The following is a 13,840-nucleotide window of genomic DNA, read 5'->3' as shown; positions in this document are numbered from 1 at the left end:
CGATAAAAGTATCTTCTACCTCACTTGTACCATGCAAAACTCTGTATTCCTGTGATTGGCCCTGCTTTCCAACCTGGTCCTCCAGCAGGTCTGCTGCCCCACCTGCAATAGCCCTACCTCCTCCTTTCCACGCCTCTGCCTCTGCCTGCAAAATAAGACACCCCCCAAAATAAGCCCTAATGGGTCTTTTGGACCAAAAATAAATTTAAGACCTGGGCTTATTTTGGGGGAAACATGGTATTTTTTACTTTTCCCCAAAAATGTATAACAAAGAACAAAAACTAGAGACAGCCAAGGCTTTCAACTGGCAGTGCAAATCCAAATAATGTCACTATACATTATTATAGACCTTTCTGCATTTGCCTTTACCTGAGCCAACAAACAAATCCAAAATGTCTTCTTCTACAACATTTGGAAAGGTGAACACACTTTAATATTGAAACAGTTTGGATTATAAGTGATAAACATGATAAACACTCAGTTCATTGCAGCAAGTGATTCCCACTTTAGATCCCATTTTATTTTAAGTTTGTTGTGATGAAGAAAAAAGGCAAAGTTCACAATGAAATTATTAAAATGTTTCTGCAATTAACTATTCTTAGTGGGAATCTGGAAAGAGTGTCTAGGTTGATTCCTATCACAATAAATAAATTTCAGATTATGGGGTACTAGTCACTTCTTGTTCTAGGCAACTGTTTCAGGCCCACTCTTTGAAATATCCCAAGCTCTGCTCCCTGCCCCTTGGGTTCCCCAAAGCCTATGGGCCTTCTCTGTATTGCATCCTATCACTGTAGTACTGTGTGCTGTAGTATCTCTGTAACCTGTCATAAGGGCAAATGACCATGGGGGCACCGCAGGGGTTGCAACTTTGAAACGGATTCATATGTAGCTTTTGGACTGTGCATTATAACTTCGAACATTCATTAAATGGCCTGCCATATCTCAAGAACTACCTGTATTCTATCTTGGTTTTTACAAGGCTAAACAAAGATAAGTAACTTCATAATTTCAAAAACTGGACACTAAAGGGGAACTTAGTTTTTAGGAAAGATTTGTTTTACCATTCAGTAAACAACTCTTGGGGACTTTATAGGCAAATGCTCTCCAAGCTATCTTGTCAAGCACCACTTCTATCAGTTGTTGGATGTTCATCTTTGTATAAGCTTTGATATTATCAGTGGTAACATCATTAATTTCTCCAATGATTTTGCATACATGATGTGATCTTGTTATTTTGGCTTCCAAGGATGTATCTAGTTTTATATGCTTCAGCACCACTCTGTCGGTTGTTATGGCTAAATCCATGGTATATGGAATAATTTAAGTCAGCAACAAGTTCAAAAGTGTCACTACTTCTTCGGATCAGCCATTCTTAATGTCTAACTCTCACATCTATACCTGATTACAGGGAAGACTATTGCTCTAACTAGGCTGCTTTTATATTTATATCAATATCTCTGTTCTTCCAGATCTTATTCATGTTAACTATTTATTGCAGTGCAGCCTAAGGTTATCCTGTGTTTGATTTCAGGAATAGAATTGCCATCATGAACAATTTTTGATCAAGGAAGATAAATTCTTGAACTAAATTGCTTCCTTGTTGATTTTAAATATCTCATGTCATCTGCAGTTGTGGTCATTATCTCTGTTTAACTGAAGTTAAGACTCAATCCTACTTTTTCACTTTCATCCTTGATTTTCCAGATCATTGTTTCTGGATCTTATTTATTTTCAGCCAATAATATTGTATCATCTGTGTATCTCAAATTATTTATGGTTCTTCCCCCAAACTTCACTCCAACATGAGGCAGTTCCAGATCTCATTTACAGATGATCACTTCAGCATACAAATTAAATAAAAATGGGGATAAACTGCATCCCTATCTAACTCCCTTACTGATCCTAAAGTTAATCTGTGTCACCATAGAGTGACATGATCCATCTAATATTGGCAATGTGATCTCGAGTAACACGCCCCTTTCTAAAGCCAATTTATACATCAGATAACTCTTGATCAATGACATTCTGTAGCCCGTTTAATGGTCTTGGGATAGGGAACTATGTTGCGTCCTTATACAATAGAAAACAAGGAATAGCTATCAACTAGGAGTTATTATTAGATTTATATTTTGCCTTTATTTTGAACAACTCAACGTAACTGGAAAATCTGGTTAAAACTAGTCATATTTTTTCTTGTTCTCTCCTAGTAGGTATCGCAGCAAGAGGACAGATGGGAACCAGAGGGAGATTTTCTTATATTTTGTCAGAGACAAAACTCTTTGAATTACAACAAAAACCACTCCTGGCTGGGTGCTAAGACCACATTCTCTTTCGTATCATCAGACTTACCTCCCACCGAAGCTGAGGTGGGATATTTCTTATCTGAATTTTGCGGCTCCTAATTGGAAAAGAAGAGGAAGAAAATTATTTAAATTAACAGCATGTTAATTTAATTTGAAACTATCATTTACATACAATAATATAGCTACAGTATACAAGAGCTGCCTTACAAAAGTCCAGGTGATCATTAGTTTTATTTACTAAACAAATGGAACATCAAGATACTAAAAGTACAAAATAAACCAGAAAAGAGAATCAAAGGAAAAGATAAACTCTCATTAATATGTGTACTCTTCTCAATTATATGTGTGTAAGTATATTAAATATATTAGATCTAGATATAAAATTAAACACATACATGTAGAAATATAGGTAATCTTCGATTTACAATCATTTGTTTAGCAACCATTTGAAGTTAACTGGCACTGAAAAAAGTGAGGTACAATATATCCTTGTACTTACATTTACTGCAGCATCCCCATAGGCATGTGATCAAAATTCAGGTGTTTGGCAACTGGCATGTATTTACAATGGGTTGCAGCCTCCTGGGGATCATGTGATTTTTTTAAAAAAAATATTTTTGACTTCTCAAGCTGGTTTCCGACAAGCAAAGTCAATAGAGAAAGCTGGTTTTAACAACCATGTGATTCACTTAAAAACTGCAGTCATTCATTTAATATGAAGCTCGTAAAATCAGGTGTGACTCGTTTTAACAACCACTTGCTTGGCAAAGGAAATTCTGATCCCAGTTGTGGTTATATGTGAAGGATTACTCGTACATATATATTCTCTACAGAAGACTCCTAGATGTCAGCAAAGAATATAGAAAATTCTAACCATCTGCTGCCATCTAACAGTTCTCTGGATGTCTGCAATCCAACCATGGCAGCTCAGTAAAAGAGGTTTATTTACAAGTAGCACAAATGTTTCATATTGAAGATAGTAAATAAATTTATATACAAACTGAGAATGCATTAGAACTTCTCTTATAGGGTATTATCTCAGAATTATAACTGCCCTTGACAAAAACTGTGAGAAAGCAGCTTTCTCTACACTGCAAGTTCTTCTAGATCAGTGGTTCTCAACCTCTGGGTTGGGACCCCATTTGGGGTCGAATGACCATTTCATGGGGGTCACCAAACCATGCTGTCTGCCATTTTTTTCCCTTTTCCCTAGCTGTCCTACTCCCTCTTATTGGTGGCCACACCCACTTGGGGGTCACCACAACATGGGGAACTGTATTATGGGATCACGGCATTAGAAAGGTTGAGAATCACTGTTCTAGATAAAAATTAGCAAATCATTTGGGTGATCATTTAAGGGACAAATAGTTTATACTGATGCAAAAGAGGAAATATGTTATGATAGCTTATAAATGGATTTCACTGAATTAAATTGAAGCATTTAATATTTTGGTGAGGGGAAGATGTTTATTTAGCTCTTTCCTATAAAACTTCGTAAAAGTTCCTTTTTGCCTAACTAACAAACTGAGTCTCGCTGTTCTTCTCTGTGATACACATGGATCTAAACTTAATAACTACCCAAGTTATTCTATTTATTTATTTATTCAACAAATTTATATATCAGCCCATTTCACAAATGTGACTCTGGGAGGACACAGAGCAAAAACAGTTAAAAACAAATATGAACTATTTAAAAACTATTACCGTATATGCCGGCGTATTAGGCGACCCGGCGTATAAGACGACCCCCGTCTTTATCGTCGAGTCGCCTTCCTAGAACGTCGTCTTATACGCCGGAAACTACCAGTATTTCCGGTGTATAAGACGACCCCCGTCTTTGATGCCGAGTTTAGCGCTTCCGGAAGTCGTCTTATACGCCGGCATATATGGTAATCATAAATAAAAAGAACACTGTGGAAGAATGGACAACATCCTAAACATAATGCAACCATCCAGCAGGCTTCCCCGGTTCCCATGGTATCCCCAAAGTTTTCTTTTTCTATATCTTTCTCCAAAATCCATCAACAATCCTATTCTAACCATCATATTATCTTAAAAAAATAGGGTCCCTCAAGGAATTGCAGAGCCATGAAATAAAAGAGTATAAAGTAATAAAATAAAAAACTTTCTATCTCAATTTCCTCTCTCCTATTTCCTGCTTGCCATATCCAATTTTCTATCATTCATTTTCTTCTTCTCCTTGGCAAGATGATAGCACCTCTTTCTTCAGTGCCAAGATTGAACATAAAGAAAAACTGGATTGGAAGGTGAGTTAAGAGGCAAGAAGGATTACTACACTCAAAAATTGAAGATAATCTGTAAGAGACTGGTCTCCAGTTTCCTAAGAAGAACCAGTTTGGTCTAGTGCTGTGGTGGCAAACCTATGCCACGCGTGCCACTAGTGGCATGTAGAACTCTCTCTGTGGGCACACGTGCCATCGCCCCAGTCCTAGGCCTGTAGCTGGGTTTTATAAAACCTTTTCGCTTTAGGCCTCCACCACCGTGTGCAAAAAAAAAAAAAAAGGTTCAATCAATCAATTTCAACTACTCGCGGGAAAAAAAATCTCGCAAAATTGGAATTGGTTGATTGAACTTTTTAATCCCACCCAGTCTGCCATTACCACTGCAGCCACACCCACCCAATTGACCACGCTCACCCAATTGGCCATACCCATCCAATGGGCCATGCCCACCCACGATACATAAGTGGGTTTTGAGTTGCAGTTTGGGCACTCAGTCTCTAAAAGGTTCGCCATCACTGATCTAGTGGTTAAGATGCTAGCTAGAAACCCAGGGACTGTGAGTTCTAGTTCTGCTTAGGTATGAAAACCTGGGTGATTTGGGGCACTTTCTCTCTCTCAGCGCAAACCACCTCACAGGGTTGTTGTTATGGGGAAAATAGGAGGAGGAAGGAGTACTGCATGTGTTCACTGCTCCAAGTTATTTTTAAAAATAATAAAGACAGGAAATCAACCAGCCAACAAACTTTCTACATCATTTAATACAATTATCAAGACAAGTGGGTAAGAAAGAAAACACAAATCCTTTCCGTTCTTTTTCTGAATCATAATATCTCTCTTATTGTCAAAACAAAAACCAATCTGTGATTGGTATCTGCAGTGCCCATTTGTATGACAGACCTAAGTACGTGCTACACCTAGCAGGGAGGAAAAGGTTATGTCCTTGTTTTTAATATTCAGTATAGATGTTCATTATGGTGGGGGAATCCTTTTTCAGATCATATTTTGTGGGATAGAAAGGAGCGTTGGCTTACCTGAACACCTTTTCTCAGCATGATGATGAAGAATCCACCAATGGGTTACCTGCCCAATCAGACTAAGTTGTCAAGTTGTCACGCCCCTCTTTGTCTGGGACCTCCCAGTTTCATTGACAGCGTAGCCAATGACAACAGTTTGACATGATGACTCTCAAGCAGGTATCCAGAAAAAAACAAGAACAGGCCCCCAACCCAGACCTAACTAACCACTAGATGGGAGGGCGTGGATTCTTCATCATCATGGTGACAAAAGGCGTTCAGGTAAGCCAACGCTCCTTCTCCAGCATGATGACTGAAGAATCCACCAATGGGACGTACTAAAGCTTCCCGAGTTCTATGGGTGGGGTTCAGTTGGGGCCGGTCCCCCTGATGGTGTGACTACTTGTTGTAAAATACATCCACCAAAAGCGGCCTCAGCCGACGCAAATTTGTCCAGAAAGTAATGTCTAATGAAGGGGGAAGGTGAAGACCATGTCGCTGCCCTGCAAATTTCTTTAATGGACGCCTAGGTTGCCCACGCCGCCACTGTGGCAGCACTGAGGGTTGAGTGAGCCGTCACATGAGAAGGAACGGGCAGGGCAAGTGATCTGTACGCACTTGCAATACAGGCCCTGATCCACCTACCTATGGTGGAAGCTGACACCTTTTGGCCCATTGAAGAAGGCTGAAAGGAAACAAACAGGGCTTCCGACTTAAGGAAAAGCACCGTGTGCTTGATATAACAGCATAAGGCTCTCCTTACGTCAAGAAAGTGCCATTGCCGTTCCAAGTCATGTGATGGGCGAGGACAGAAGTCCGGGAGAATGACCTCTTGTGCTCTATGGAATACTGTGTTTATTTTGAGAATAAATGAAGGGTCTAGCCGAAGAACCACCCTGTCCCCATGAAAGGTGCACAGGTCCTTTCTGATCGATAAGGCAGCCAATTCCGATATGCGCCTAGCCGAAGTAATTGCAATCAGGAAAGAGACCTTGAGTGATAGGTACCATAGGGAACATGTCCTAAGTGGTTCAAAGGGAGATGAAGTTAGTCCCTGAAGAACCCGGGGTAGGTCCCAAGAAGGATACCTATGAACCACTGGGGGTCTATTATTAGTGACTCTCTTGAGGAAGGACCGGATAGTAGGGTGTCTAGACAAGGATTTTGAGGAGTCCCATGACAGTACGGAGGAAAGAGCCGCTAGCTGTCTACGGATAGTGTTGGGCGCCAACCCCTTCTTGACGCCCTCCATTAAATATTCAAGTACCTTGGGAATGGTTACTTGTGACAGACTCACGTGATTCTTGTCGCACCAGCAACAGACGTTCCTCCACGTATGGTCGTAGATGCGGTTAGTCGCCGGTCTCCTGGCACCCTGGATCATATCGATCACCTCCGCCGAATATGATTCCTTGGTCAGGGTACAGCGTTCAAGTGCCAGGCAGTCAATTGAAGCCATTGGGGGGTCTGGATGCTGAAGATCCCCCTGCGTCAACCATACTCGGTTGTCTGGAATCCTCCACGGGGCTGAGGCTGAGAGATTCACCAGGTCTGCGAACCATGGTCTTCTGGACCAGTGAGGAGCAATAAAGATCACTTCCGCCTGCTCCTCCAGGATCTTCCTGATAACTGCTGGAAGCAGAGGCAGTGGGGGAAAAGTGTACAATAGGCCTTGCGGCCACTAGCTGCATAGGGCATTCGCCCTCTCTGCTCCCCAAGAGGGGACCCGAGAAATGAATCTGGGCAGCTGGGTGTTCCCCGGCGAGGCAAACAGGTCCACGATTGGATGACCGAATCTGTCCGAGATCTCCTCGAAGATGTCTGGGTGTAACATCCACTCCGAATGGTCCACTATCGACCTGCTGAGGAAGTCTGCCTGCCAATTTGCCTCTTCCGAGATATGCTCAGCCCTGATGGAGAGCAGGTGTTCCTCTGCCCAGGAGCCCAATGCCCAAGCCTCTGCCATGAGGGACTTGAATCGGGTGCCCCCTTGCCGATTCATGTAAGCTTTTGCAGCCATGTTGTCTGTTAGAACCAGCACATGTTGCCCCTCGATTACTGTGTGAAAATGTTTGAGAGCTAAGTGGATCGCTCTGAGCTCCAACCAATTTATGCTGTGCCTCAGGTCTGTCTGTGACCACTGACCCTGAGCCATCTGGGTTTGGAGGTGTGCACCCCAACTGAAGAGACTTGCGTCCATGGTCATGTCTGAGGAAGTCCACCAGCCAAGAGAGAGAGAGACACCTGACGAGGGACGCGCACCAACTGGTTGGATGTACTGGTGTGTTGTCTCTGGTACGGGAGCAGGAACCACTGAAGGGCCCACGTATGTAGCCGGGCCCACGGTACTATCGCTATACAGGATATCAACTTTCCCAGGAGTTGAGAAAGTGTGGCCAATGACACAGTCCTGCTTCTACGTACCCTGAGTGCTAGTTCTCTGATGTTCCTGCGCCTCTCCTCCAACAAATACACGTGACAAGAATCCGTGTCTATTATCCCCGCCCAGATGTAACAGGTGGGTCAAAGGAGTCGTCTCGCTCCTTTTGAAATTTATCAAGAACCTGTGGTTCTGGAGGGTCCTAATTGTGAGATCCAAATCCAACTGGGCGGTTGACGCTGATAGGGACTGGATCAGAATATCATCCAGATAACACTGGATCCGTACCGGGACCAACCTCAAATGAGCCACCAGCACTGCCAGGATTTTGGTAAAGACCCTGGGGGCCGAGAAGAGGCTGAATGGTAGAGCCCTATACTGAAAGTGGCGGTTGAGATAAGAGAACCACAGATACCTGCAATGATCCAGGAGGATTAGAACGTGTAGGTATGCCTCTTTTAAATCTATTGAAGTCAATAGATCCCCTCTCCTGATGTGCTTAGAATAGACTGTAACATCTGCATCTTGAATCTTCGGTATTGAAGGTGAAGGTTCAGCCCCTTGAGGTCGAGGATTGCTCTCCAACCCCCTGAAGATTTTGGAACTACAAATAGAATGGAGTAATACCCCAGTTCCGCCTGATTCAGAGGGACCTCCTCTATGGCCCTGATGCTGAGTAAGTGTTGAATGGCGTCTTCCATGAGCTCTCTTTTTATTGAGTTTCTCAGGGCTGGGCAAGACATGAAGTGGTCTATTGGCATGGATTTGAACTCCAGGGACAGGCCTTCTCGTATAGTGTGCAGAACCCAGGAGTCTGTGGTCGTACTTTCCCATTGGCGGATAAAGAGAGTAAGTCTGCCGTCAATGGGGGGTGTCCCCTCTGAGTCACTTGCCACGGCGGAAGGGGCGACCCCCTCTGCCACGAAAGAAAGGCTTACTTTGGGGCTGGTACCGAAGTCTGTCCCTATAGCTTGCCCTGTCAAAGGAGCACTCAGTCTTAGGGGCTTAGGGTCGGTAGGTTTGTCCAGGATCCGTCGTGGTGCCAGTCCGAAAGGACTGACAGCGACCGTAAGGGAGGAAGCGTCTGTTAGTTCTCCTTGCCAAATGAGAAATAACCTTTTGTTTTTGCTTATTTTCGATGAGATATGGAGTTAGGACCTCCCCAAATAATCTGCCACCCGTGAAGGGAGCAGTGGCCACACGCCACTTATATTTGCTCTCAGCCCTCCAGTTTTTAAGCCATAGTAGCCTCCGAGCGACTATGCTGGAGGCCATTGCTCGGGCTGAGTGCTTGCCCGAATATAGGGAGACATCCACCATATACTCGGATGTAGCTATTAATTTGGTTAAATCCTGATGGATCCTGACCTCCTTCAGGGGAATTCTGTCCTGCAACTGTCTGAGCCAGGTAATGGAAATCCTGGCAAAGAAAGAAGTGGAGGTTGCGGCCTTTGCTGCCCATGCAGATGCCAAGTGAACCTTGCGTAAGGCCAGTTCTGATTTTTTATCTTCCGCCTTAAGGGCGTCCGAGACATCTGCCGGGAGACTGGCTGTCGAAAAAAGCAGAGCCAGTGACTCATCCACTTTAGGCACCTCCAATAAATCTGACAAATTCTTTGCCATGTCCACTATCTTGCGCTCAGTGGCTGCCTGGGTTGGCGGAGCTGCAGGTGATTCCCATTGCCTCTGAATGTTCTTCAGGAATAATGGGGGACAGGGGGTTTGGAGGTGTTTGACTACTGGCTCAGCAAACAGGGGATTAGTGTCCTGATCAGAGAAGGTTGTGGGTTGGAGCCAGATCGGAGGAAATCTTACTCGCTGCACAGGCCCTGTGCAACAGTGAAAGAAATAGCGATGCGTTAAAAAGCTCTGCCATAAGCTGAGACTCATGGGTAGGTTCCTCACAATCAGACCAATGGTCCATACCTTCCTCATAATCCGAAACAATGGAAGAGTCGGATTCAAGAGAATGGGATGGGGAAACCATCCCTAACGATCCAGTGTAGGTTGAGCAGAGGTGGTGGGTGCAGAAGAAGGCCCTGGCATGGGGGACGCCTGGTGCTGACCCGATGATGCCATGGCTTGGAACACAGCCTGTGATATCCACACCTGGAGCTGGTCAGAGAAGGACTGCTCCAGCGGTAGCCTTAACCCCACAGCAGTTGGTATGATGGCAGCGGTGGGTGCCATTGATGGGCCGGGCAGATCAAGGTCCTCCCCGAAGAGGGGTGTTCCTGCCTGACCAAAGATCTGAGTTGAGACCTTCTGATGCACATTCTCAGGTGACCAGGCTCTCGATGTGGACTGTAGATGCATCCCCGTCTTAGGTGATGTGGATGTTGGAAGTGTGTGACCACGTTCAGCTGACAAGTGTTAGGCCCGGGATAATTGCTTCTCCAGAGCTCTGTGTGTTTGGTCGGCCTGCCGATCGCTTGCCTTGCCAGCCTTTCTGCCGTACTTTGATTTGGCTTTGGCCTTACCTCTAGGCGCGTCGGAAGCCGACTCAGCTTGTACGGAGGTGTTGTCTGTGTCCAAAGCTGTAGCTCAGTGGTTTCTGCCATATCGATCAAGATGCACCCCAGAGACGACTCTGGAATTGACTCGCTCTGCAAGAGACGTCAGGAGGCCCCCCTTAAGAGGGACTGACTGCACGTGGATTAGCGTGAGTCGGCCCACTGGCTAACCTTGGCTCACGCTGGGCACCCGAAGCACTCACCACCAAGGCAAGTAATGGACCTGAGGCCAAATTGGTGACGAAAATCACACGTGTCTCACAATAATGGCAATGGTCAGGATCTTGAAGCAACCACTAGATGCAGAGTGGCAAATATAGGCAATTTGGCAAGCAGGGCCTGAAAGACTGTCACTTCAGCAATGATACCACACTTTTGTAGAGATCTGATGTCTTCAATAGAAAATAATAGGTCCTGAAACACTTAAGCTCAATGATAGAGTTACTTCAACATTGTATGTATATATATATATGTCAATAAACCATTACAACTATGTAAAACAAAATATACTTGCAGAAAGTTAATTTGAGCAAGCTCACAAAATGGCGTCCTAGTCTGGTGTTATTGGGTTTCCCTGTGGAAATGATCCTCAAAATGGCGGACGCCTTGAGATCAGATGAAGAAGGGAGGAGGGGGGAGAGGATGGTGGAATGGGAGCAAACGGTTTCTTACAGCAAGCAGAAGGTAAACTAAAGTGAAGAAACAAAATTCGAGCCTTTTGTGTTGACTACGAGCTCCGGAGTGCGAAAATTAAATTCAGTGAGTCATGTCTAACAGCTGTTAGGCGCGAACGGCTCACTGCTGTAAGACAAAGTCTCGTCCCTTTCAGCGGCAACCAGAGAAGGGGCGAATAAGGTCTCTGCAATATTCCCCCTGTATCGCACTCAAACTTAATCAATCAGCTGATCTTCAGCCGAAGAATACTTCGGCGAAAAGCAGGGCTTCGTGGAGCCAAAATGGCGGCTGTTATAGGGAAGACTAACTGGGCCTGGTTAGAGACAAAGCCATGTGGCCTCAAAATGGCGGCCACAAGGCAGCAAAGATGTGCACTTACCAGTGGAGTGGGAAATATTCAATTCCCCTCTAACTTTAACAAATGGAACACCCCCCACTCCTACCTAGCAATGAATTGGGAAACAACTCAGCAGACTGCTGAATTCAGGGAAGAGCCACCCCCCCTTTGGAGAGGAAGGTTACTCTAGCCCTTGAGGGAAGGGGAAAGGGATTCAGATCTCCTAAAGAAGGGAATAATCACCACTAAATCTCCCAATTTCAAGAAGAATCCCCCAAAGGTTCTAATATGTAGTCTGACCTGCTATCCAAACAAACTGAGAGTGAGGTTATCATGTCCTCATGGGTGAAAGATTAAGATGAAACTGGAAGGTCCCAACTTAGTCTGATTGGGCAGGAGGACTGAAATAACCCACTGGTGGATTCTTCAGTCATCATGCTGGAAAAAGCTTCTTTCTTCTTATTAATGCAATCAGAACTATAACGCATCACATAAACGTAACAATTTCTACAAGTGCCAATACAGCGCAGAAGGTTTTTAATTCCAATTAAATTGGGGAGGAAAAAGTTGTGCCTCCCCTTCTCATGTGCTACATTTGTAATAACAATCCAGGCAACAAAGGGACAAACTGCAAATTAAGCATCATGTACTACCGACTATGATAAGGATGCCCATATATTCAGCATGTATAAGTTATTCTAAGTCTCTATTAACTAGAAGTAGCCATGTGAACCTGGACTTAGATAGTGCTTGGATTTAGCTGTTTTCATTCAGGCCATTTATATCTTGTTTTTGCCTATTCTCAGTTGCAATGCAGTGCATTGTGCCAGAAAGCACATGAGTCAGGGCAGAAAAGTACAAGAGAAATAGCAGAAGTAACTGACTGGAAGATTGGACATATGAACAAGTAGGCAGATGCTCCCCTGATGTTTCAGAAGGATAAATTCATGCATAAGCAAACAATGAGCATTTAAGGCTTCAGAACACGAGTGCCAGCAACCAATCATCACCAAGGATCATCCTCAACTAATTATCATTTATAGAATAAGACAGGCAAAATCGGTGAGTAATTGGCATAGTAATAAGGTATTTTTATTTGGAAATTGTGTGTGTGTTGAGAAAAATAGTCGAACACCAGGATAAATATAAAAACAACTGTTTAATAAACTAACAACTGTTTTGTCGGCTAACTGCCGATGTTGTCAAAGTGGAATGCCGGAGGTTCGAAAGCCTGCTTATAAGACCGGCAATTTATGTGCTCATAGAACGCATTACCAGTTTACCGGCCCCAGTTGACCATATTGCTTCTAATAGTCTCACATCCATCTATATACTCGTAAGCTCGGGGATCATCGCCTCTCTTGTTGTCATTCTCTTTGCCCACTTTGGACGTATCTGGGTACACATTGCTGTAGGATGATCCCCCAGTGCTTCCTGTCCTGTGGCCACCCCCACCCCCCACCCCCATTGTGAGTGTGGCATCTCGCCTCCCATCAACATGAATATACCCGGGATTCGCATTTTTAGTATAATTAGAGACAAAATTGATAATTTCCAAATTATCTCCCGCGTAAAATTGGAGGTGTCTTGGCGACGTTTCGACGAAGTCCCATTCATCATCTTCAGGCTGGTGCTTTCGGCTTCGTGCTCCTCGAAGCATGAAGCCGAAAGCACCAGCCTGAAGATGACAAATGGGACTTAGTCGAAATGTCGCCAAGACACTTCCAATTTTACGCGGGAGAAAACCCGAACAACCAAAGACCTACATACAAACACCCGCGAAAACCTCATATATATATATAAAAAAACCTTATATATATATAAAATAAGATAGACAGACAGACAGAAATACAAACACACAATTGCTGATAAAAATACATTGAAATATGTTCAAAATTGGAAGATGACAATATTCTATTGCCCAAACCACAGCTTTTTATCAGAGATATTTATTTGTTCCTATTATTGATTTTTGGTTTGATTGTGATTTTATTATTATCCTGTGAAATGTCCTGGAATTTTTTAAAGCAGAAAATAAGGCAGATTATTCAATTTTCATAATATGGAAAATAGGACAGCCAAATCTGTGGATATGAATCATGGCAGTTCTGTCTTTGACCACCATATGAAGATTCATGATTTCAGTGTTTGAGGTCTTTTTAAAGTTCCTAGAAATTCACTTCCTAGATAAAAATGGTTCATTTTTAGTCCAACTGAGTAAAATCATGGTAGGGTCTAAGCCCGACATATATAATGCACTGGCAATAACAATCCAGGTTTGATATATACCATGAAAGAAACATACATCTTTTAGTAATGACAACAGTGTAGGCGTATAAAACACACTTCAGTTTTGAACCATCTCAAGCACAAAAC

General features: G+C 43.5%; 1 protein-coding gene across 1 annotated transcript in view; it reads right to left on the bottom strand.

Annotated features, from left to right (window-relative positions):
* The window catches only part of IGF2BP1 (insulin like growth factor 2 mRNA binding protein 1), an 80,240-nt gene that overhangs the window by 30,747 nt on the left and 35,653 nt on the right, over positions 1–13,840 (bottom strand). The window contains exon 3 of the mRNA XM_039333041.1: positions 2,350–2,398. Coding sequence (XP_039188975.1) covers positions 2,350–2,398 — 49 coding nt within the window. The remainder of the gene's footprint in view (positions 1–2,349; positions 2,399–13,840) is intronic.

This window comes from Crotalus tigris, unplaced genomic scaffold (assembly GCF_016545835.1).
Source record: "Crotalus tigris isolate CLP2741 ecotype Arizona unplaced genomic scaffold, ASM1654583v1 scf7180000024472.5447098, whole genome shotgun sequence".
Lineage (NCBI taxonomy): Eukaryota > Metazoa > Chordata > Lepidosauria > Squamata > Viperidae > Crotalus > Crotalus tigris.
This window is presented reverse-complemented; position numbering and strand designations above follow the sequence as displayed.